General features: G+C 38.6%; 1 protein-coding gene across 4 annotated transcripts in view; it reads right to left on the bottom strand.

Moving 5' to 3' along the window:
* CTNND2 (catenin delta 2) overlaps positions 1–26,577 on the bottom strand; it is a 645,018-nt gene that overhangs the window by 381,910 nt on the left and 236,531 nt on the right. For all 4 annotated transcript variants that reach the window (XM_057428749.1, XM_057428750.1, XM_057428752.1 and 1 more), the window contains one exon: positions 11,639–11,751. In XM_057428749.1, the coding sequence (XP_057284732.1) occupies positions 11,639–11,751 (113 nt within the window). The remainder of the gene's footprint in view (positions 1–11,638; positions 11,752–26,577) is intronic.

Genomic DNA, 26,577 nt, shown 5'->3' with positions numbered 1-26,577 from the left:
TCAACATCTGGTAAGTAAGAATGGGGACAAAAATAATGTTGTCAAATTATTAAAGCAGAGCACAGCAAGGAATCATAAAAAGGTGAGCTAGAAGGGCTGTAGAGAAATAGCCTTGTCACTTGTTTCCCATTCTTGATATATACTCTACATGTCCTTAAGCTTCAAATGATAGTTTTTATGGTCTCCTTAGGCAACCTATTACTGTGCTCATCCGTCCTTAATGGTAAACTGTATTGCTCTAATTTTTCAACAAATGGCTTGTCAAAAGTCGTCTGAACACAGAACCTCACTCTGTAAGATATAACCAAGTTTTACATTACCAATATGTTTCCTAAGATCAGTATTTCCATCTTTAAATCAGCGCAATATTCAAGTGTCAGGCTTACAATAACACATTTAAGTTATTAATGCAAGAATTGGAAACAGTTTTCAGATTTCTAGCATCATGCCAGAAGTACACAAAGGTAAAGAGTACATTAAGTATTCTTTCTCTCTTTCCCTTCCTTCCCTCCCTTCCTGTTTACTTTCTTTCCTTTTCCCTCCCTCCCCCTTCCCTCCCTTCTTCCATTTTCTTTTGGCATTACTGAAACAGAAGAAATAATTAAAGATTTCACCCACCTAAGAGAATCTAAGTGACACCTGGCAGCTCCAGAGAAGGCTTTCAGCCTATAAGACCCTATCTTATAGCCTGAGAGAAAAGTATCTGTAACCTTACTGTCATAGCTTCCCTGCAGTAACTTCGATGAGATTAAAATAAAATTTGATACCTTAATTTCACAAAAATGCCAGCGCTACAAGTTTGGCAACACTGAATGCTATGTTACTGCTCTCATGGAGGTGATACCTCAGGAGGGTATTTGGCAAGTAAAAGAGGGAGAGCAGCTGTGGAGGGGGTGTTTTAAAAGTCTTGTTGGAGTTGGTGCCTTCAGAGATGTATCTATCTGGGAATGATACGACCCATAATACTATTGTAAAAGATACGAATATGCTGTAAAAAATAAAATTAGACCAGACTTGATTGCCTGGATATTTGCTGGAAATTTGCCTTTCAGCAACAGAAGCTCATCTGCTACAAAACTGTTCCCTGTAGAGGATCAACAGGACTGATTTGTTTTCTTGATGTGCCTCATTGTGAAGAACCAGCACAAAGCCCCCACAAATGTTATATTAATGGAAATACAAAACAGTTGCACGACCTTCTACTTTATCTCATTTTCTTGCTTTTCTACAAACTTCTTCTGCCAGTATTTTTTAACCATTTCCATAAACACTGGACTTTCATACAGTGAGTACAGACAGACTTAAATCTTCTATCTTAATCTTGTATCAGGTTGCTCTCAATGACCAGATCACAACAAGTCTCATATTTTATTCCAAGAAACATTTGATCTACACAATATAATTAACTAATTACATTATTATTATTATTATGAATTGTATTGACTGTTCCAACCACAATTTATTTCCTATAATGACCATTTTCTTCAAATCTTCCTTTTTCCATAGTTGTCTCTATCTAATTTATTGTCCAAGTCTAATAGGATACAGGGTTCATCACCTTTCATGTACCCACATCTCAGCTTAAAGATCAAAAGACAGCAAGTACAAGATGAAAAAGAAGTATTGCAAATACTGATCTCAGTATCCCCCTGTTCACTTTCTCTTACTTCTAAAACATATCTGACCCAAATGATCTTATATGTGGTGACACACATGAAGCCAAACATTAACTATTGCTGTCAAAGTGGCATAGGAAATTAGGCTTTGTAAATTGTAATAGTTGTCACAACAAGCAGAATCTGTCCATTCCCCTTCTTGACAACTTACTGTATTCCTGAAGATGTCACAAGTGCCTAAACGCTGTGTTTGGGCAAGTAAACCAGTAGTCTAATTTCACAAGTGCTGGGCTTCAGCTATTACCTAGCAGACATGCATTCCCACAGTGACTGTCATTCATCAGCTAGCAGCCCGACAGATAGAAAGTCACCATGATTTTTGTGTTAGGGAAGTACATTGTTGGAGAAGATGAATGGCACGGGGGAGAATCCCTAAATGTCTTAGCTAAGCTGTAGACTGAAAACAGGATACAGAGGGGGGAAAAAAACCCCACATTTTAATGAAGTGGCCAAGCACTCAAACCACACACATTGTTCATTCTTAATTGTGGTCAGACAAAGGCTGCTTCAGTTTCTTTTCTTCCAAGATTATAAAAATGAACTCCTTATGGATTTTAAATGTAAGAAAGATATTTTTACAACTTTTTCTAAGAAAGTATCTCTGGCTTTGTTTTGTTGGGGTTGGAGGGGAGAGGCTTGGGAGTTGTTAAAGGTATTTTCGGTTTATTTATTTACATATGAGACAGCAAAGAACTCAAATAATGCAAAGACTTCAAAGAAAAAAAATATGGTATAACATACATTTGCACATTTCCCCACCATTTTGATCTAATTGAATGTTTCCTTCCAGATCACTTCACTCTCTTGCTGGCCTAGTAGAATTATAACCAATGATGCATGATTATTCGAGAAGGAAGCTGGCTTCCTAGTAAAGAATGCTGTGGGTTGGTTTTGTTTTTTTTTTCTTTTGACTACTTTGAAACATACAACATGTTCTTACCATGGTATTCTGCTTCACCACAAGCCAAATAATACATGATAACTTTTATACAAGATCTGGAAATATATCAGGTAGTACCACGCTTAACACTGACAAAATATTTCTCATCAATGTAGACAGATTTGAGTTACCCCAGATCATCATTGTAAGCATGGCCATTCATAATTGTAAGCATGGCCATCCTTTCATTTTAGTTTTCCTACTGTCTTGGGTTCAGTAGGACCCAGTATTGATTTTGTATCTGTTCACAGGTTTTTAAATGGAACTGCCTTCAAATAAGACCCAGGACAGTCATGAATCAAGTGATACAAATGAGTAAGAACAGATCTGAGGCACTATGAGGGATTATGAGGGATAATGATGTTCAGTTTCAGTTCCACTAACATTAGTACTGTCCTTCAAAGTAAAAGAGCATCTTTGAAGTGAACCTCCTGCTCTTTTCTGGTGACCAGGGTTTAGTCTGCATCATGCAGACTTGTGGCACACCAACTGAATTGTTTCAGAAACTAACCTGGAAGAGGCTCTTCAAGTGCCTAGCTTTACTTCAGCAACTAATGGCAGGCCAATATATAGGACCAAACTGTTACAAATCCCCTCAAAACGCTTATGATATCGATGCTTTACTCTCAGAATTTAGTATTTCCTTCTGCTGAGCCCCAAGAATTGCACTGCACTACTGCTAATGAAAACAACAGCTATAAGCTGAAGAGCTTTAAATAAAGTCTCCTTTCTCTGAGTTCTCATTTGATTCAGTTTATTTACTTCTAAATGATTCTTCACATTTACTACCACTGCTTTCCATGGATTCTGCATAATACTTCTGAGAAAGAGGGAAATTATATATGCTGTACTTATGTCTCTTTTGCTGCCAACAGTTACAGTTAAACACAAAACTCAAGGCTAAAATTTGATGACTGGAAGACAGCAGGCTTACTATGGATTGGGGGGGACTTGTTACCCTCTTTTTCACAAAGAAAACCCTTGTTAAGATGTTCTTGGCTGCAAAGGAGAAAGTAAAATGCTGAGGAAAATAATTTTTCTTTTTGTCATATATTCACATACTAAACAAGGAAATCAACTGTGAATAGACTCTGCCCTTAGAATATTCTGCTGTTCAACATTATTCTGAATTGCTGTAAGATCTGAAACTAGTCAGAACCTTGTGATATCTGTACACAGGTCTTTTTCGAAAACAACTGAGAAGCTTCTAAACAAACCCCATTTTTCCACACAACTTTTATTAGAGTAGAAAATAGAAACTTCACGTTTATTCAGAAAAATCTCAGAAAAAGACACACACCCCTCCTCCAGACAACTAAAGGTTTATATCCCACTCTTCTTTAGCTCCTGTGTCTTCAGAGCTGGGTCTTTACTTTGCCCCTTGGTTTTGGCCAACTGAAGAACATTATGAGTTGATGCAAATCTAGACAGTTGCACTTGGCTCTTCAAAATTTCATTCCATTACTCTGAGGTTTGGCTGGCTGCTCTCCCGTGCTCACTGCAGGCTGTGTATGAGCTCATGTATCTGGCTGGTCTGTATACAAACTGAAGATTCCCTGCTTTTCTACTTGATTTCCTTTGTCTGCTGGACCCTGAACTCTGGCATCTTCCCTGCTGACTAAGTGTATTTGACCTTCAGGAATGGAGCAATCAGGGTTCCACCTGACCTGGTCACTTATAGCAACATAAAATTACTGTGAGACAATGAGGAAAAAAAACAACAAACCCCACAAAATGCTGCTTTACTGCACCCAAATATTCAGGCTTGTAAATTTGTAAAGAGTGTTTTCAGAAACTCACATTTTCAAAAACCTGCCTTTTATTGCCATTTTTAATTTTATTTCAGATAAACTTGATTAACTCAGCTGACAGAAGTTCATCCAAGCGTGACTTGTTAAGCTTTACACAGTCCACAATGAAGATGAGCAACAGCATGTGACAAAACTTTAAGCTTATTCAACTTCTCAACTACTGAGCAAACACACATTTCCTGAATAAGATGAAATTTTGACCTACTGCATTTGCTGTCAAGAGTTCAATCAAAATCTTCTCTGTCCACTGGTGGAATGCCCCTTTTCTTAAAGAACATCCCTTTTAAAAATCTGACTACATTTCTTGAATGTAGCAACTATTAATAACATGCTATTGGCTTATGTTTCAAAAAGCAAGTACAAAAATTACACCTGGCTTTTTCATTAAGTAATGCTAAAATACTGTTGTTTTTATTATTTCTGCTCTGAAATAATTGTTTACTTTTTTTCTTTTTAAAGGTCAAGTTTCTAATTTGTATTTCATTAAAAGGGGGGGATTTAATTTTTTATTTAAAAGCTTCCCAGGAGCCCTTGGAGACATCAGTGTAACCAAAGCAACGTGAAAAAAAGTTTAACACATTTAACTTTTAACATGTTGAGTTGGTGAATCACCACCATGCATGCAAGACAGATTTCCAGTAATGATGATGTATAAATTTTACTTGAAAGTTGCATTCTGTTACAACTAAACATTACTGTTAGTCAAACTATCTGCATGCACCCAGCTCTTCTGCTCTCCTAATATAATAGAAACACATCTTTATCCTTTGGCTCAGTTTTTCCTCCACACTAACCATGTATTTTTCAACTTTGCTTTTTTAATACCTACATTCACAGGCAAGAGCAAACTATGTTTTCATTTGTTTAGAGCAGAGATAGGTGTTCACCTGAAATACTTGAAAAAATTAATATAAAAAATACAGAATTCTAATACAACTATTTTCCTAGGATTTAGATAGAAAAATAATTAAACAATAAAAAGAAGAAAAAAAAAATCAAAAAACACCACTAAAAAAAAAAAAAAAAAGAAAAAAACACCCTAGATGCACCCTAGATGTGAAGGCGAAGTCATGTTTATATTATCTCCAAGCAGGGAAACTCTATAACCTCTCAATGCAACCTGTTCCACTGTTTATCTAAACTCATGGTGAAAAATGTTTTCATTACATCTGGTCAGAATTTTCTATGTATCCAAAAAAGTTTCCAAGTTGTGTCTGCCACTTCTCATTCTACCACAATGCACCTCTGAGAATAGTCTTGCCCTGTCTTTTCTATGTCCTCTACCTGGTTGCAGACAGAAGACCCCTCCTGATCCTTCTCTTCTAATAGCTAAATCCCATACTGTTCCCTCAGAGTCTTTTCATGTATCAAGTGTTCTTAACCACACTCCCCCCTGCATTCTTGGCAACCATGTACTGGTACTGAATTTGCTCCAGCTTGCTAATGCCTTTCTCATACTGGGGAGCCCAAAACTGGATATGGTACGCACGATGTAGCTTCCTGACTTTTAAATAGAAGGGAGGAATCACTTTCCTTAATCTTCTGGTTGTGCTTTTGCTACTGCAGTCCAGGATCCCCTCTCTTCATAAGGTTCCACTTGGCACATTTCTCCAGCCTGTGCAGGTCTAGGATGTGGCAGCCTCACCTCTACTAGGGTGCTGGATTTTTCAACCCCCCATATTAAATATCTACAAAGGCTATTATATATACATCCACAATAAGTAGACTAAATTAGATCTAACACCTATAGCTATATAGGAAAACTTTATAACTGAGATTTTATTTACTTGACTGACACAGTAGAAATTGTCTACCTATGTCATAGTGCATTTCATCTCTCTCTTAAATGTTCTTAAACTGAAGGGGATCTTATGGGTTAGACTTGCTGGATGGGTTTTTTTCAGGGAATTTGTAAAAATTGTATCTTCCTAAGTAAAACATCAGTTTCCAGAGTAAAAAAGTATGAATACGAAAGCAACTCTAAGAAAACTACACCAGAGAAAACATATACAAAGCAGGTAAGCTTTCCATGCAATTCAGTGAGTTCTATTAAATTTTTGCTTCTTGTAAAATACAGAAATGGTAGCATATTGCTTAGGGTGATCAAGTCTTTTCAGGAGACTTTCAATAGCAAATGGCAAATCACTTCTACAAATTTCAGTGGAGGGCTGAAATTCAGTTTTGAAAAATTTGACTGCTTGACCAATTTGCAAACTGTATATTCTAAGAAAAAGAGTGGGCTATGCTTGAGCTAAATTCCAGTGTTCAAATAATAAGGCTCCATAAAAAACCACAAATGTAAACAAACATAAGTTGCTCACATAAAACACTTATAAAAAATGTGAAACAGAAACGTGTTTTAAGGATTTACTAACAAGTACAGTTCTTCACCAAAGTCCAAAGGACACTTGTTTTTTATAAAGACATATATATGTGTTACACATATATGCATGAAATCTCTTTTCTTACTTGTTCAGTCGTTCTACTCTATGGCAATATTTTCTCTGAATTGTTTCAAGAGAAAACAGAAAATATGAAAATATGTAGCTCAGTTTTCAAAGTGCCTCAGAGATTTTGTTTTCATCTCTGGCAGGGAAAAAAAAACATTCTCACTTTCATCAGCTTTTGTTTTGAGGAACTACATTATATGACTGTGGGAAATTTGAAAATCTGAAATACGTTAACAGATGCTTAAAATGATCAGAGATGGAAGATCTCAAGGATAATGCAGGCATCTAATTGCCCTCAGTACAAAAGGAGGTGACACACTGATGGATCTGGCACAGAAGGAACAAGCACCTCAGCCAGAGGGATGGAGCAGTATAGAACGTGACTTAGCTCCTTATGCAATTTATGATGAAATTTCAATATTCAGCAAGCTGAGTAATGAACCGCTCAGAGTCTGCCAGAGGGAAACTCTGTGGCACGGAAGAGTTCCCTAATTTTGTCCTACTTCATGGTCTAAGCATTTTATTCAGCTTTATCAGAAGCCATTGATTCTCCCTTTGATGTACAGCCAAGAACCTGTTCCTGAAGAGAATGTACTCCAGCTTTTTTGGAAGAATTCCTAGTGAATATAGTCCCCTAACCCTCTAAAAAATGACTACCGATCAGGGATATGACTAAACTTACTTTGGGCATTCTGATGGGGCCCAGCTGTGAGACAGGTAGGCACAGAAATGATGAACAATATTTAAGCAGTGGTGTTTCCTCACATGCCCAAATAAATTCTTAAAAGGTTAGGAAATGGTCCTGTGGAAGACCAGAGTTTTTGTGTCCCTTCAGTCGAGCAAGACTTGTCACAATCAGAGCTTTGGATAGAGCAGTTAGTTCTGACTAATCCAATCTCTTCTGAACAAACTGGCACATCTACTACTACAATCTCCTCTGAACGTATCGGCACATGTACAGGCAAACTACAGTACAGCAATACCACTTTGTTATCACAGAAACTGAGTGCCGGATTCTTTCCTGCCTACTCGGAGGTGCCTCTCACCAAGCTTGATCAGTGTGAGCTATGGAGCTATACGAGTGTAAGACACAGTGATTCCCATTATGGATCTAGGCTGCATAATTCTGTGCATTACTTTCTGGATCCAAATTTCTATGTCAAGAAATAGGAAGTCTTTAAGGACTGAAAAATGAGCCACATGGAGCTTCATGGTACAGCTGGATACAGAACTCCTTACGGGCCAACTGTCAAATACGCAAGATGAGTGCAGAAAGCAAAATTGAAGGCAGAAATAACAGCCCTTTAGCATGTTCCTAAAACCTGATTTCAAAGGCATGATTTTAAGACATACAGGAAGACTCCATGAAACTACTATACCATGGAGTTAAAGCTAAGATCAATTTTCCTTGTATCTCCACAACAAAGAGCACTATAACTACTTATTATGTCTATCTGCAGTACTTTTGAGATGTTAGACCAGGACAGAGCAAAAAACACCACTGTAAGCTATTTTAGACTGACTAAAATTGCAAATACGGACTACTGCTCCATTACTGATTTTAGATGTTTGGGTACAAAGTAGCAAATACTAACAAGAAAATGCTTTTTAGATATTTTGAGTAAATTATTTTTAAGCAGGAAAAAAATAATCTAACTTCCCAATACTAAAATATGCTGATTACAATCAGTCCAGTTTGATTATTCTTTGTTACGGAAAAGCATCTGAATAATAAACCTATGTGTCACCAGACAACAGTGACATCACTGAAGGATGTGTATTATTCTACTTCTACTGGAGACTTAGAGGTAGGATTTCACTTTGAATACTGACAGTATTTAGAATAAATACAACTGATTAAAGGATTGTTTTAAAAAGCTCTTTACCAATAAAAGCTTAGTAATAACAGCTACAAGGCCTGATTTTAGTTTGTGTTCTGCCAGGAAATCTTGTTTAAAACAATTATTCAGTAGCTTAAATAAAATAAAGATGGCAAAATCTTCAAATTGCCCTGTATCAGGAAGGAATTTTAAAAGCACAAAATTAATTACTTTGAATTAAAGCAGTGTCGTGGTTTAAAACCAGTCAGGCAATTCGTTCGCTCACTTCCCCCTCTTTCTTGCCCTCCCCCTGCTCCCAGAGGGACAGAGAGGAGAATCGAAAAGAATGCAACTCCCACGGGTTGAGATAAGAACAGTTTAGTATCTAAGGTATAACACAAATCACTACTGCTACCACCAATGATAATAATGATAAAGGAAATAACAAGGGAAGAGAATACACCACCTCAGCACCAGCCAACCGATAACTTGCCTCCCCTCAGCCCGACGAAGCACCGACCGATACCTCCTCCAACCCCGCAGTCTCCCAGCCCTCCCGGCTAACTTCCAGTTACATCCTGGGCATGACGTGCTGTGGTATGGAATACCTCTTTGGTCAGTTTGGGTCAGGTGTCCTGTCCCTGCTTCCTCCTGGCTTCCCCTCCTCCCTGGCAGAGCGTGAGGCTCACAAAGTCCTTGGCCAAACCAAAACATCCTTGTTATCAGCTCTGTTCCCAGGCCAAAAGTCAAAACACAGCACTGCACCAGCTACCAAGAAGGAGAAACATGACTGCTACTGCTGAACCCAGGACAAGCAGGTAAGTCTGAAAAGCTTAGCTTTGCAGCAGCCATATATATGAAAAGAAGTATTTTTAAGCAAGCCTCTTCTGCTCCCACAGACTCCAGAAGACTCTAACAAGTTGGATACTTTTTTTCCTTAACACATATTATTCCACTACATAGCTCTTTATCTTCCAATTTTTTGTATCACTACACTAAGTCAAAAGGAATATTCTCAAATCTGAATGAGCACTGGAAATTCAGCACACCAGCAAGACTGGTTTTTGACTTCACTTAACATTTGTGATAGTTCTACCCCCTCCCACAATGATTCATTATTTTTAAAACTAACAAAAAACTATTCTTTTAATATGTATGGGAGAACCAACAACCCAGCACAAACAATATTAGACTATTTTTGATTTCCTTTTTAAAGCAATTGTTAAGTCTATGAACATCTATCTATCTGTAAGCTTCTGATTATATCTTTTGGACAACAGTATTTCAAGTATTTCTTACAATGTTTTTAGTTGAAAGGCTATTACTGTTAAACTCTCTTATGTAAAATGTTTCTGGTGCAAATCACAGATGTCAAAAAATTGCATGAAATCTCCTGTTGTTCTAGGTATGAATTTACTGCACACAGAAATTAGTAGTCAAAATATTGAACTTTTCCAACTGGAGCCTCTTCAGAAACAGCTGAGTGAGTGACCTTGATGCCACTGATAACTCAAAAGTATAACTTCACCAATAGGAAAGAACTTAACCAAGAAAACCTCTTCCTCTAAACAAGAAACTTCCCAGCCTCCATACCACTGGCTGGGATAATCCTAAAATAACTGTATTATTCAAGACTAGTTCATATGGCTTTTTTGAAATGCAGTAACACCATACTTAAAATTCAAAGTACTGAGGGAGTGCACTTAGGGTACTTAAAGGTGCAAATCTAGTACTGCATTGCTAAATATTACCTCCTCTGTGCTTAAATAATTCTAAGTAATATAGTTTCTCTAATGTTGATGTAAGTCCAGTTGGTTGAAAAGATTATACAGAATAAAGTAAGGTTTTATCTTAGGGAGTTAATTCTCACTTGAATTATTAAGAATTTTTATATTTAAGTCAACTTCTTGTACAGCTTCTGCGGAATTACTGAAAGATTCTTCTGACTTTTGTCATTTTAACTGAACTGTTAAATTCAGTATTTTTGCTGTATCTTTGGCATTCTACTGAATAATTATTTCCTATTATCAATCAATCATTTATTTGATTGATGTGTAGTGTGAATTGCTTAAAGAGTTTCTTCCCATAGCAATAGATAGTTTTGTAGTTTTTCTACTAGTATCACACAGACCTTGGCACTAAACTTGGCATATCATACTTAATCTTACATATTGGAAAGGTAACACATTTAGTATTTCCACTGATAAAAACACAAGATATGTCTGTACAATGTTTTTTTTCTTAATCCTTGTAACTCAAATTCTACCATCTATCATTTATTAGGTTCACCTGAGAAAACAAAGAAACCAGAAGCTCAAAACTACAAAATCTTTACTCACACCAAACTGACCGAGACATCAGCTTCCTTTTGTTACAGTTTCTTAATTCATCTCACCATCACCCAAACAATGTATCACAACAGTTTCTTAATTAGAGAAAGCCAAGGTTTAAAAAAAGCAGAATGATTCATATCTTATCATTACAGTTCAGTGTCAGGTCAGCAGAATTAAGTAATTATCACTCAAGCTTTTAATACCTTAAATGATGAAAGTAGAAAACAAGTTCACAAAACTTATCAATACATTTCGGCTAAACGAAGCTAAAAACCTCTGGCTGAAAAATACAGCTTTATTGGTAACAGAAACAGAAGTTTTGCTGTTAATCCAGTCAGACTACAGCAAATCAATAAATTCCAAATGAGACTACTATTTTGTTACGGGGCAAATCAGATGTCAAATTGCATGAAATTAAGCCTCTTCCTGAAATTCTCTTTCTAAAAAGCAAATAATCCAAATTTTTAAGCTCTACTAAAATCATGCTCCCTGGCATGTATTTTTTTTTTTAAAAAAAAAAAAAAGATGATCAATCTTGTTCTCAGTGGCAATTCATAACAGCAACAAAATTAATTACATTACAAAGAAATTAACAATTTGTACATTACCTGATGCTGCTCATGCTTCCAGTTTCTGATCCAAGCTTACATCTCTCTAGCTGGCTAGCTACAATCTGACGTTCAGCCTCAAGTTCTCGAGTCAGTCTCTCAAACTGCAGTTCCTGAAAAAAATAAACCATTTGGTTTTACTTCTTTTGAGATTATGAATTTCTGTACATAAAATTATAATTTGTTCAAGAACTGTTAGTATAGTATCTCATAGGAAAGCTTTTGGTTTTTCCTTTTCAAACCCATTCACAGTTCAGATTCCAGTGGCAACACTTATTCATTCATTTACCCTAATGATATATGTCATGGAATGAGACACTTTATCAGAAACGGAATTTCCAAATATACGAAACAATTTAGGCCTACATCAGAATCATTCATAGTTCATGTAGACCTCTTAGTAGCACACAAATGACTTAACAAGCTGATAGAAGTATGATCACAAGTAAGAATAATTTGTGGTACTTAAAAGATGTAAAGTTCTGCAGATCATCACGTGGTGACAAAAGCTTTTGTAGTCAAAAAAGACAACCATCACAGTACACACTAGCAAAATAAACTAAATTGAAGGTGTGTTGATATGTACTGAGGGCAGTTTAATTTAATTTCTGCATTCAATGATACACAGAAGGTAAACTCAAGTAGTTTTAGACAAAAGCTGTGGTAAAAATCCTTCTGCTAATTGAATGTATTTCCTTTTATTCTGTCAAGAAAGCCAAACCAGTTCCACCAGGTAAGACTTATCCGCAAAGCTTAAAAATCTGAAGAGTTTTTTGTTTTATACAAAAGAGCTTATTTTTTTTCGATTAGAAGAAAAGTAAAGGCAAAACCAATACAAGTAAAATCCCCACTACACCACAAAGAGCTGCGTTTGCCACAGATGGCAGCAGTAGTTTTATCAAATACAAAATTGAGACACTTCTAGGGAATGAATGCTTGTTATAAATTTGCCAAATGTTGCTGTGGCTTCATTTTGGTTATAGTTACATGAAGTCATTTTCACATGTAAACAAAAACAGCTTTCTTGCACCTTTCCCTTGGGTTTGTTGAAGGCTGAAAGAGAAATATTTTTGATAATTCACTTGCTAAATCATTCCTGTGTCTACACAAATGCACCCACCATCTTTTTCTCCCTCTTCTTTCAAAAGCTCCCCTAATGGGGAGCTGTGAGAGAAAGTCCCTTGAATAACTCCCCAGCAATGTCTTGCCTGGAAGAAAAACACCCCTGGAAGTTACATACACCAAGTGCCAGTGAAGAATTTGGTATTTGAGAGAAAGAAATAAATGGTTGGAGAGAAAAAGATTCAGAAGTTTTCCTATCTGCTACCTAAAACCACTGACCAAGAAACAAAGGGTAAATGGAGGCATTAAACTTTTTGAATTTCTGGAACAAGGCAAACCGTAACTTAAAAGGAAGAAGGAAATGGCTGGTGGTCGTTCTACCTAATTGAGCTGCATCAGTCCTCTCTGTTTCTCTTGTTACTGGCATCAAATAGCTTGGTGTCCTGAATTGTGAGTCCACACAGGTTCTGTACAGCAGGAAATAGGGTACTGTGTATACTTAAATGGCCACTGAGTATTGGACAAAGCCTACTAAATTCTGTATTTGCTATTCTAAGCAACACTACCCAGAGTACAAGAACACTATCGAGGCAGACTGATGTAAAGAGCAAAACATTGCTGCTCACTGAATGTTAATAGCGCATTAGTAATCACAGTTCATAAGAGTCTCTGCACATTTTTGTAGTACTCAGAAATTACTTTTTCAGTGTTATTTGTAAGCAGGACTATTAAAAAACTACCTAATAAAAATCACTTATTTCATATATGCCTACTTCACAGAGAGCATTTGTCTCTCCCTTAGTAGAATCAATTGTCCGAAAAAATGAAGAGACCGTTGGTCAATTTTTCAAGAGTCATTATTCAAATCCTGGCCTTGTTTGCATAAAATAATACCCTTACAGCAGAAAGGACTGTAACAGAAATATTACTAAAGTTTTGAAGAATTTAAAAACAAAGTGGTATAGTGTTTGTTATGTATGCATGCTTCTGTCAAAGCATGGAAGCACTGAGAAATCCTGATAGTATAAAATGCCAAACAAAACCAAACAGAGCATTAAGTTTACTTTCAAAATAAAAGCAAAAGTTTTCACAGTTATTCTGTTCCACTGCACTGTTTCAGCTACTTGAATCTATTATGACAATGGTATGGATGCACATTCTGATGCTTAGTATATACATTGTCATCCAGCCAGCTTCACTTCCCACCATGCCAGGTGTGGCAGGTCAGAGATGTTCTTTGGCATGGCCTACCAGAGGGCACTTTTCTACCCACCTAGTGAGAAAGTGCAGCTGTTCTCATAACCTTGCAAAGAGAACCTAAGAATCACCTCACATCTGCCTTTTCCCAGTCATGTAACTGATTGTGTCCTTTTACTCTAGTAGGTGTGCAACCAACCTCTGTCCAGCTCCCTTTAGTCCATGCTATCCCAAGTCAAATAAATATAGAAATGCCCCCAAACTTGTATTACTGAAATACTTGAACAGCAAATATTCTTTTGTCTTTTTCTTCTGCTATCTGGAACAATCTCAAGGTCCTTTCCAACCATTGTATGATTCTGTATCTTCTCGTATATTTTCTATGTTTTGTATTTCTTCAGTTAAGCATTCCAGATGACTACTTTCCACACAATTCAGCATTTTCCTAACTTTTATGTCATGATTACTTCACCTACAAAAGAGTTTTTGTTCGTCTCCAAAATATACTCTTCTACTCTTGAGTCTGTCATTTATCTTTCCTTCCTACTGTTCCCTTTCTGTTCTTTTCCAGATTCCTTCTTTCTTTTATTTCCTAGTATACTTCACGACTCATCCTCCACTAATATTTCAAGCCTCCTACGCAAATTACTACTCAGACAAATGTCCTAGAAACATCAGTTTAAACAGCCTCTCTTTTGGTAATTGTGCCCTTATAGATGGAACTCAGTTCTTAAGATATAGAAAGTGTAACATAGTTTCACTGCCCTCGCTATTCAAGTCCTACCCTGCAGAGATGACTGGAAAAGGACAGTTGTGTTTATGTTCCTCCTCCAGAAGGAAACACAGACATGCTGGATCACTTCAGAAGAAAAATTCTCTAGGTTTCTAATGCATGAAAATGGCTATAATAGCTGAACAGTAACTTCATTACTAGCTTGATTTAATTGCTGCTGTTTCTCACTTAACTATCTTCTGTCAGGTGCTATCAGAAGTTAGGGATGGAAGGAAGGAGATGAAAGGAGGAGGGGTGGGATATGTGAAGGGGCAGAGCCAAACAATTCTTACCTCAGAATTATCTTCTACACTAAATTTAACAAACAACCATGTTAGGTAGTCCCTTGTATGATGGCAAGATTGCCTTTAGAATGAAAGAAGAAAAGAAGAACTCAAGCAAAAGTTGTGAAAGTCTTCTATCCCTCCATACCAAGAATCCCTGGCAGAAGACTAATTAATAAGCTTCCTTCACTTCATTCAGAAAGCAGTGAGACTGACTAATATTTGAATAAATCCATATGTTTAGATTTCAAGCAGCTGTCACAGTACCAGGAGACAGACACTAGAAATATTATTTGCTTACGTTTTATAAAAATAACTACTGAACCTGACTCCATCATTTGTCTTACTTATTCTGTTTACAGTCATTTTCACCAGTTCATGCCATGTTGTGTTATCTGCACAACCTTCTATTATTTGTCTGAATCAAGCTAATCGCAACATCAAAATTAAGAACAAATTCCTACCCATTGCTTATGCAAATCTGCTGTCAAGACAATTGCAGAATGAAGAACTGCAGAAACTACCTCACAACAGCAAAATTAGTTTAAGTAATGTTGTGTCAAGTGCAACTTCACAGACTGTGTTACACAGGGCAATAGTGCCAAAGCAAGTGCACATGCACAGGCACTACACTGTGAAATGACCAGTCTGGCAATCCTTGGCACCATAAAGGGTGTGGGAGTGGGAAACCAACAGAAAGATTAGGCATAATGCTGCAAGTAATCCACAGAAATCACTCAAGAGAGCAGCTTGGAAAAGGAGGAACATCATGATAATGTTATCAAAATGGTCTGAAGTGATAAAAAGACCATGTAACTGCTAGGGCCTGAAGAAATATATGCTTAAAAGTGGTGTTTGTTCACTACCATAAGTTTTTCTGTAAAAAATATTCATTATTCCACAGACAGCAATTGGACATATTCGCCTTTTCAGTACGATTTATGTTTTATCTACCCTCTGCAGCCACTAAAATGTCAAACATTAAATAAGACTTGAGTCAGGTCATACATTTCACAGTGGTCCAGAAACTGAATAAGCCTGATTGAAAAGTTCACAGCCTGTGGACAAGGTTATGAACTCCTGAGCTCAGGGTACACCAAGTAAGAGGGTATTTGGTTATTTTTATGCTTTGTACCTGCCACGTGGTCTGTGTTGACCCATGTGAATGTTGGGAGGGGTAAAACAGATCAAAAGATATTTGGCAGATACTCAGAATGGATCTCACTTTACTCTGTCCTTTGTAATCTTAAAGTAATCCTTCACTCCTTTCACACAGAGATGTATATTGAAGCTGAGCAAAAGACACAGCAAAATCTGTAGAGACAGTAAAAAGCAGCTGATAAATAAAAAATAAAAAATCTAAATTTCAGCTGAACAGCCTTATTGAATTCCCAAGAATCTTAAGGTCATAACATTAAAAGAAGAAAAGTGTTTAGCTTTTGACTGTAAATACGCTACATAAAACCAAATTGTGCATTGATGATCATTTGAATCTTAAAATACAGATAAATAACAGCACTGAGGTAAGGCTGGGAATCCCTGGTGAGATGAATAGAGAAAGCCTGATTACAGCTACACAAACAAATAAATCATCTCCTGGATTGAAACCTCTCATAAGAGCATCTTAGAAACCACAGAACTTCCTAAAGTACATTGGCTGCAGAAATGCAGAACTCTGGTTCTAACTTGCTGTAACCTACTAAACCAGAAAAAGTGTACCTCAGTGTCACAGGTAATATGTGTATATTGCTATGCACATCCTACGGCATCCTGCATAATTCCATGTACTGCACATGATAAACTCCAAGTAAATGCCATTACTTAGTGTGGTGTTGGCAACAAGCCATTCTTAACCTATCATACTGGACACACATAGGCAGATAGAATTGGGGCACATACTTCCTGAGGAAATCATCAAAATCTAGGAAGTTTAACTTGGCAGGAATGTAGGGACAGCATCATACACAAACCAGACCTGACAGCCCATCCTGTAACTAGAAAGAAAACAGAATGTCTTGATGCTTTCAAACAAGATATAAACGTCACTAGCAATACCCCTATCCATCTAACACTGAATGCTGTTCAGAAGCTTTAAAACTGGGCTTTAGAACACAGCATTTGATTTTCCAGCTTCTCTACCTTCTCCATTGCTGGACTGCATTTTCACTGGTACTTTTTCATTGGATTGTTTCATTCTTCCCTTTCAATAAATAAAATGGGGGGAGAGGAGGGAAAAAGCTCACAACAAGCTAATACGCAGATGAGCAGAGAGGTGGCAAATTCAGAAACTCAGTGGTGGGCATGTTGTTGCAGGCTCTTAATGGAGGCCAAAACCCTTAAGATTTAGGAAAAAAAAAAAAAACAAGGAAAAAGAAAGGAAAAAGTCTTGTTAGAACTCTGACTGCAGCTATGTTCAACTGCAAGTTTCCAGATAGCACCAACCTTAACGAAGCATTCATACATTGGAGGGTAGGACTCCATTCAGAGAAACCCTGAAATTTTGGAGGAACAGGCCAACCATAGTGCCATGAAGTTCAAGAAAGGAAAATGAAAAATCCTTCATGGAGGAAGAAATCCCATGTAACAGTGCAGCATATCCACAGAAAAGATCTGAAGGTCTGGCTGACAACAAGTTGTGACTCAGCAGTGCATCCCTGTGGCGATGATGGCCAATCACTTATTTCACTGCACTAGCAAAACTGCCACTAGCAGAACAAGGAAGTCATTATTCCATTTTATTTGGTACTCCTGAAGCTACATCTTTAGTACAGTATCTGGTTCTGAGCCATGAAGACATGACAAGATTTTGAAGCAAGACCACCAGAGGGCCACAAAGATGGTTAGAAGACTGAAGCACATAGAATGTTATACAAGAAGCTGAAGGAATTTGGCTGTTTAGCATGGAAAAGGGAAGGTCTAGGGAGGATCTAATTGCAGACTCTTACTTCTTAACAGGGGATTATTGTCTTGCTGATAGGTGGCGTTAAGGGGTGCTGAAGAAGTTCTGGAAAAATGGGAGTAGCCAGTGGAAGAAAAGAAGTATGTTTGGGGAGAACAGAACAGGAGACATGGGGAAAAGAAGGGATGAAATATGAGTTAAGTAAATGAAAAATCAGATGTGAGCGAGGAATGTGTACCTGCAGCTCAGAAAGCCAACTGTATGTTGGGCTACATAAAAAGAAGCCTGGCCAGCAGGTTGACAGAAGTGATTCTCCCCCTCTACTCTGCTCTTGAGACCCCACCTGGGGTACCGTGTCCAGCTCTGGGGTATGGACCACAAAAAAAGACACAGACCTGTTAGAGTGAGTTCAGAGGAGGGCCACAAAAATGGTAAGAGGGCTGGAGGACCTCCTGGAAGACAAGCTGAGAGGGTTGGGGTTGTTCAGAAGAGACAACTCCGTCCTCTTCTGAATAACCCCAGCTGTGAGAGAGAGAAGCATTGAAGCTAGATCTGCTTGGAGGTCTCTTTTAACCTTATTTTTCTATGATCCTAGAACTGCTGAATTCTGGAAATTTTCCCAAGGCTTTATACCAACCCTTATTATAAGAGGTCAGTGGCTATCAGATTCTCTGATCATCAACATCACCTTTACACAGACACATTTGATTTAATCTAAGTGCTAGTATTTTAGCAGCCTCAACCTGCATTCCTCCAGCTTACTCCTTACACCTGATCTCAGGTTTTAGCAAACCCATGTTTCTTTATAAGAGATTAGCATGGCATCTGGGCTATTATGCATATGGATTATTTACGGGTTATAAAACTAGTTTGACTGATTATAGTGTTTAGAAATTTACTATTCCTTCCTTTCCATGTAAGATTACCTCAGAGAAGCCCCTTTCATGCTTTTAACAACTTTTATAGAAATCAGACCCTATTTAATTTTCTATTTTTAGGCCTCTGATACAAACGAGGTCACAAATGCATTCAGTTGCACGTTTCAGCAGTCCAGGCACACTGCCCTATTCCTCTGTGAGTTACAGGCAAGCCTTGCTCTCGGAAGGCAAGCTGCCCAATTGCCTGGACTTCTGTTCCTAGGAAAATTGTATTATTTTTTCTCCAGCACAATCACCAAAGTTATTCAGATTATCTCCATTTTTCTGTTACAAATTGCCTGGTCCTTTTTTATCCCATTTTTTTCTTCCCTCTGTTTTGTATTCAGCTTTAGTCTTTCTGCTCAGTCCTTTCTTCTCACCAGCTTTTGCATCCCTTGCCAACACTTCCAATGGTTTATCACCCACCATGATTGCTGTGCTATTCCACTTTCTCCCATGTAAACTACTTCAGTCCCCTAAGAAATAAAGTATAAGTAAAAGCCTTGGAGTGTTAGGACAGGATTAGAAATACCAAGAGCTTTCTAATCTCATACTTTCGCTTCTCCACCCTCTGCAGCAGCAATTTAAAGAGGATGTAAGATAAATTAACTTTCTAACTCACTAGCTTTGACTTGCTTTAGGGCTTATTGTTATTCATTGTAAAGCTCAATGTGGGAGCAAAACAAAACCTCAAAGATGATGAATCTTCTCCAAGGAGAGTGAGAGAAAAAGACATGGAGTTTGGTAACAAACCCTGACTCTTCAGCGTTACACTAGCTTGTAATTCTCCTTTACTTCTCAGTTGCCCAGGCACAAACATTTACTATGTCTTAAGTTGAAAAGGGTAATTCCATTTAAAGTAGCCATTTTTGGAGCCTGACTTTGAATGCTCGGTAAATCTAATGTATCAGACAGAAAACTGGGCTAATGTCTTTAATCTCGATATCCCAATACACATCTGTAGGGCAATTTTGTTCTGAAAAGAGTAATACAGTCCTGCTGCAGCTGGAAGATGCTTTATTATGATGTAAAAAATGTTTGTGTGGTTTAAAGGCCCATGAAAAGCTAAGGAAATGAAAGAATGGGGTTTCAAAAAGTGAAACTTGTAAAAATGCTCTAGACACTGAAGCACTAAGAAAACCTTTCTTGATTCTGACAACATACTCAGCTCATAGTCTCCCTTTCTTCTCTCGTCTGATCTGTGGTCTGATGGGCATTATGCCAAGATGCTACAGAGGTGTCAGTATACACACCAACATATGTGGATACCAGTAACACACACCACTTTTTCTGCAGTCTATCTACATGTTTAGAGAGCTGAAATCTTCTCTGGCATTTTATTCATGGGGTTCAAGAGTTTCCTGTTTATACATCTCTAAAATAGTTCTCTCTTCCAGAATTTCGGAGACACACTCCATCCCAGGCATTAAGTGCAGATGAAGAGCCAGCACTACAAATTCTTAGCTTTACAGTTGTCCATTATGGTCCAAGAGATTAGAGACATCTAGTACCCTCCTCTTTTCCAGCTTCCACTGGAGAAATTGTTCTGGTGCATGATTTTCTCTTTTGATTTTCCTTGCCTTGTAAGAGAGACTGATTTCTCAATCCATAGACAGGCTGTCAGTGCAGCATATCCAAGAACAGACTCCATAATTTGCAATTATCGTTGAATCTCTGAATTAATTAGGCTACTAGAACTGGTTACTGCCATACGTAGCTGGCCATTACCATGCTAGTAAGGGATTCAAAAGTTATCTAACAAAGCAAGATAGGTTTTTGCCTTTTTTTTTTTTTTTTTTTAATGGTAACCTACTGCATGCAAATCAATACCTACAGAATTGTTTTTTCTTGTCTTACAACTGATAACCTAGAACCGTGATTTTCTGTTTTGCACAACTCAGTTTGCTACGCTAACTGAATGTGGATGGACTTTCAAATTAAAAGTTAACTTTAATAGCCTTCAACAGCCTAAACTACTGTCCTGGGTTCAGCAGCAGCAGTCAATTTTCTCTTTCTTAGTAGCTGGTGCAGTGCTGTGGTTTTTACTTTCAGCCTGGGAACAGCGCTGATAACACCGATGTTTTTAGTTGGTGCTCAGTAATGTTCACTCTGACCAAGGACTTTGTGAGTCTCATGCTCTGCCAGGGAGGAGGGGAAACCGGGAGGAACCAGAGACAGGACACCTGACCCAAACTAGCCAAAGAGGTATTCCATACCACAGCACGTCATGCCCACTATATAAACTGGGGGCAGTTACCTGGAAGGGTTAGATCACTGCTCGGTTGGGCTGGGTATCGGTTGGCAGGTGGTGAGCGGTTATATTCTCTTCCCTTGTTTTTTCCCTTATCATCATTATTATTGGTGGTAGCAGTAGTGGTTTGTGTTATACCTTCGTTACTGGACTGTTCTTATCTCAACCTGTGGGAGTTACATTCTTTCAATTCTCCTCCCCATCCCTCTGGGAGTGGGGGGAGGAACATGGGGGGAGTGAGAGAGCAAGCTGTGTGGCTGGGCTTAAACCACGACAGCTATGCTTTTGGATCTTTCCTTTTTTATTACGTCTTCTATCACAAAGAAGAGAACTAGTAAAATAATCAGGCAATTCATTCCTTTTCTGGCTACCCTGCAGACATACCACAGATACAGAAAATTCCCAACAGATTCATATTGTTCTTTATGAAAGAGAAAAGCAATTAGTAATGAAAATGTTAGTTTTAAGAACTAATGTTATGATCTTATTCTCATAATAGCTCATCTTTTGAACAAAGTAAAAAGGTTTTCATAATGAAATTACAGCCTAAAAGTTACCTGTTTGAAAACAACTAGGTAAGGAACACGCAGTTCAGGATAACATTCGTACTATGGGCAAAGATAGCAAAAGAGCTTAGAATCAAATTATATAAACAATATTACTGAATAGAAAGAACTTGTATGGGTTGACATATGGGTTGACAGTATGGAGTTGGCAGTACTGGCTGTCCATCAAGGCAGAGACATATCTTTTGAAAGAAGGATATAAAGTGTGATAGTTCTGGGAGTCTTCAATTTCAAAAGACAGGCATGGCGCATAGACTGAATTTTGGACACTATCATAGACAGCTGCTTAGGATGCATTCCAGTACTTACAGGGAGCCTACAAGAAAGCTGGAGAGGTACTTCTGAACAAGGGCATGTGGGGATAGAACATGGGAAAATAGCTTTAAAGTGAAAAGAAGGAAGATTCACATTAGATATTGGGAAGCAAGTCTTCACTATGAGGGTGGTGAGATACTGGCACAGACTGCCCAGAGAAGTTGTGGCTGCCCCATCCCTGGCAGTCTTCAAGGCCAGGTTGGACAGAGTCTTTGGTGACATGGTCTAGTGGAAGGTGTCCCTGACCATGGCAGGGGGTTGAAACCAGATGATCTTTAAGGTGTCTTCCAACCCAAACCATCCTATGATTCTATGCCAACAAGAAATATATAATTCTTGACTTGGTCTTGGGCAATGTACAAAAGATGGTTTGACATCTTGAAGGAGAGAAGCCCTTCTTTTAAGTGATTATTCTGTGCCCAGATCCAACATCCTTACAGAAGGCAGAAAATCTGCCAGTTATGAGCCACATAAAGTACACAACAAAAAAAATCAAAGTCTGTTTAAACCTAAGAATTATTAAGTCCTCATAGGCAGCACAGAAATGACTTGATACCCCCATGCTGGAAGTACATAGCCAATGATGTGTGTCAAGAAAAGCTTAAAATAAAACAAGAAGTTAGCAGAGTTAAACAGGAGGGCAAAGGAAGTCATTAGAAACAAAAATGCTCTTTCTGAAACTTGAAATCATCTTCCAGTGATGAACATGAAGGGCCATAAATGCTGGCAGGTTAAATGCAAAAACTCAAGATTGCACAATATGGTTCTAAGGGACAAATAACCAAAAGCATTAAGGAAAACAACAAATCTTTCTTTAAATGCATCAGGAGCAAGAAGCTGCCTGGAGAGTCTGTAGAGCCACTGGGTTATCAGGATATAAAAGGGCTCATTGAAGAGAAACTAAACAAATCCTTCAGAAAAGTTTTTGCTATTTCATGGGAAATTCCTATGCTAAGAACCCACTGAGGGAGTCTTATCTGAGAACTGCCTGAAATTGAAGTGACTGTAGAATAGGTCGTGAAATTGACAAACAGTAACAAATTGGAAGATCAGACAGCATTCACTGAAGAGTTCTGAAGGAACTAAAAAATACATGGCTTAAAACAGATGTAGTACCTGAGAACTGAAAGATACTAAGTGCAATGCCAGTTTCCAGGAAGATCTATAGGATAGTATCTGTAAAAGCAGCAAGCCAGCCAGTCCTTATCAGGGGAATTAGTGGAGCCTATAACATGGACAATGACATAAACATAAACTATTTATCCAGAAAGTTTCTGTAAGGAGAAGTACCTTCTTAAATAGGTGGTCAAGACTAGAAATAAGTTGTAAATTCCCACACTTGAAGGTATTGTTCTCCCAACAGGCAGGGTACTCAACAAAACAACCACACACTAGCCCTGCAACATGCACAGTTTATTAAATAAGCATACTAAAACATGCACACTAACACGCTATATATCTATATATATAGTAAAAAAGAACAATAAAGCAAATCAGATATATATATAAGTAAAGCACAGAGGAAAATTAGGAACGCACCAAATCATTACTTCATAGACAGAAAAGAGATGAAGAAGAAATACGTCACCACTTACCACCAAATCACCATCCAGGCCTACACTTCAAGCTGAGAAGCCCCATTACAGCCAATGCTGGGAGACTCAGGTAACTCGGAAAGTTTCTATGCAGTGCATCCACCCATAGGTGAGGCTTCAGATTCAGCTACAAGAGGGTCCTGCTTTTGTACCCTCAGAAAAACAACTGGCTTTATGCCAGCTCTGTAATTCTTTACTCGCAGGGCCATGCAGTTTCTCATGATCTCACTGCTGTCCACACTGACAGCGTTTGCCAGGCACCCCAGTGCAGCCAAGTATGAAGGTCACAGAACAGCATCACACCTATATTTTCCTGCCTCATTTCAATGAACAGTCACAATGAACATAAACATATAAATTCTACCAAATACACTTTGACAAAAACATATTTTGTTATGTCCTTCAGTCATGAGAGGGAACCAGCTCTCAGGTAGGTTCCCATCCATTACAGGTGTCCAACAGTGAAGTTCTGGTTCTGTGTTCCACATTGTTCAATACATATATAAATGACTTGAAACAAGGAGTGAAAAACAGGGTGACCAAGTCTGGCAACACCACAAAATTATGCAGGATGGTAAGACTGAAGGGCAGAAGCAGAGAATTCTATAAGGATGTTTTCACAGCCTGAAAAAGCAAGACACAAATTGGGAGATTTAATACCCTGCAGATAAGCAGAAGGTGATCCTCATGGAGCAAAACCAAATTTCACATACCCTTCAACTTCCTGGAAATGCTTCCATGAGTTACATACTTTTCCCCAGAAACATAAGGCTCACCAGCCTGTAGCTTCCTAGACCTACCTTTCTGCCCTTTTTGCAGCCGGCTGCAATATTTGTTCTTTTCCAGATATATGGGATTTCCCCTTACTTACATGACCCTTTAAAGACGTTAAGTAGTTTTGTGATCGCATCAGCCAAGTCTCTCATCAGCACCCTCAGTTGAACCTTATCAGGAGCTGTACATGTCCTGTTTCTACAGATGGTCCCTCATTTGACCCTCCTCTGTGAGCAGTGGTTTGTCATTTGCTTCATCATTGCTTCCTGACATAGAGATTTGGGGCCTGACATTACCTGTGAAGACAGGCCGAGTGCTTCAGCCTTTCCTGTATCATTTTTTTATGAACTTCCTGGCCCTGTTCAGCAACAGGTCTACATCTTGCTTGTACTTCTGGCTTCCTACTAACATACCTCCAGAAACTTTTATGCTATTCTTGTCATCTCTCAATAGCTTGAGCTCCAGCTGAGCTTTTGCCTTCTTAATTGCATCTCTGTACGCTGAAGCAGTATTTCTATACTCCTTTATGGGAGTTTGCCCCTGTTTGCACTGCTCTAGTGCTCTTTTTTAATTTGAGCTCATTTAGTTCGCTTGGTGTTTTTCCAACCAAATTCTTTTTATATCTCCTCCTTTTCCTGCTTAGGGGGATAGCTGCTCTTGGGCTTCAGGAAGCAGCTGTATTGGGAAATCTCTCAAAATTCCTGAGCTGCTACAAGACAGACTCCCATTGGATCCCTCCTAACAGCTTCCTAAATGTATTGAAATCTGCTCCTCTTAAGTTCAGGTCTTCATTTTATCGCTTGTCCTTCTCAAGACCCTTGGCCTCTCCACTCCTACAATTGCTGCCGCCAGCACTGCTGTTGACATACGTATTTTCAAACATGTCTTTAATAGTAAGCATTCAGTCCAGAGGAGCACTGTTCCTAGTTGGCCCATCCACAGACTGCACTAGGAAGCTGTCCTCTGCACACGCTGGAAATCTCCCAAATTGCTTAGGAACCCCTGTGTTGCTTTCCCAGTAAATATCAGGATGGTTGAATTCCCTTTTGAGAACCAAGGCCTACAGGCCTGAGGCCTCTTGGAGGCCAACAAATAAGGCTTCATTCACCTCCTCTTCCTAATCCAGGTCTGTAGCAGAAACCACGAGGTCTCTCTCAGTGGTTCTTTGACACAAAAACACCCTAAAGACCACAGCTGACCTCTATTTATTAAAAATGTTCTTTTACACAGAGCAGAACCCTTTCTTCTCTTCTACCCAACCTCTACTGTTTTTCCTTATGGTCTTAATGGTCTATCGCAGGAGTCCAGACACATGAGCTCTCTCACTGAGTTACTGTAATCCCAACAACACTCTAACTCTGTGACTGTACAAGGAACTTCATTTCTTCTGTTTTCTTCCCAGCGTGTGAGGGTTGTTGCACAGGCACTTGAGACAATGTGCCATCTGTTCCCTCTCTCTGAGAGGAATGCAGCAGCCTCTCCTATGGCTTTGCTCCACACATGCTTTCACCTTGTCCCCTCCAGCCTTGATTTTCTCCACTCTGCCTTAACCTTCCTTTAATATCCACTTCACTGCTCCCCCGTCTATTGGTAAAGGAACCCTTGCACTTCTTTGAAATCTAGATCTCTTCAATCTGTGTATCAGAGTCCTTTGATTATGGAAGGAGAAACCCTCTGGTTCCAGTTACACAGCTAGGTGTTGACCTAAACTTTATGCCTGCTTTTGCCTGCATTCTTCCCTGGCAAGACTGAGGAGAAAACAACCTGAGCTTCTGTCTCCTCTAACACCAAAAACTCTGTAGTCCAGGTTATTTTTTTCCCAGATCATGCTTTGTAGTATCATTGGTGCCCACCTGGGAGAGTAGCAAGTCCTTGGACTCGGTGAGTCTTGGTTGTCTATCTGCACAGGATTGCAGCTGTATTTTAACTCCAAGCAAGCAGCAAACTTCATATGACTTTGTGTCAGGTCATCAGATGTGTGACCTCCGTTTACCACAGAGAGGAGATTCCTGCTGTTAGTACTACTTTTCCCTCACAAGTTAGACCTTCTGAGCTGTTGGTCTGGTTGTCCTTTCCAGGGTAATGTGTTCATCCTTCCAGGCTATTCCCAAGACTCCGGATCCATTCTTCAATTGAAATTTTCCAGATGAAGAGAAAGGTGCCTCGGGTCACAAGCTTCCAGGGTGTCTTGCTCTGTGCATTGCTATTCCTCCCCTATTTAAGCTTACTTCTGGTCTTGCGCTTTGCACACCAAGCCCTTTGCTTTTACCCCTGCAGCATCATTGCTTGACATCCTATTGGTTTCCT

This window comes from Pezoporus wallicus, unplaced genomic scaffold (genome assembly GCF_028554395.1).
Source record: "Pezoporus wallicus isolate ANWC-B61680 ecotype Strahan unplaced genomic scaffold, APGP_CSIRO_Pwel_v1 contig_6658, whole genome shotgun sequence".
Classification (NCBI taxonomy): Eukaryota; Metazoa; Chordata; class Aves; order Psittaciformes; family Psittacidae; genus Pezoporus; species Pezoporus wallicus.
The sequence above is the reverse complement of the archived record's forward strand: the minus strand, read 5'-3'. Positions and strand labels throughout refer to the sequence as shown.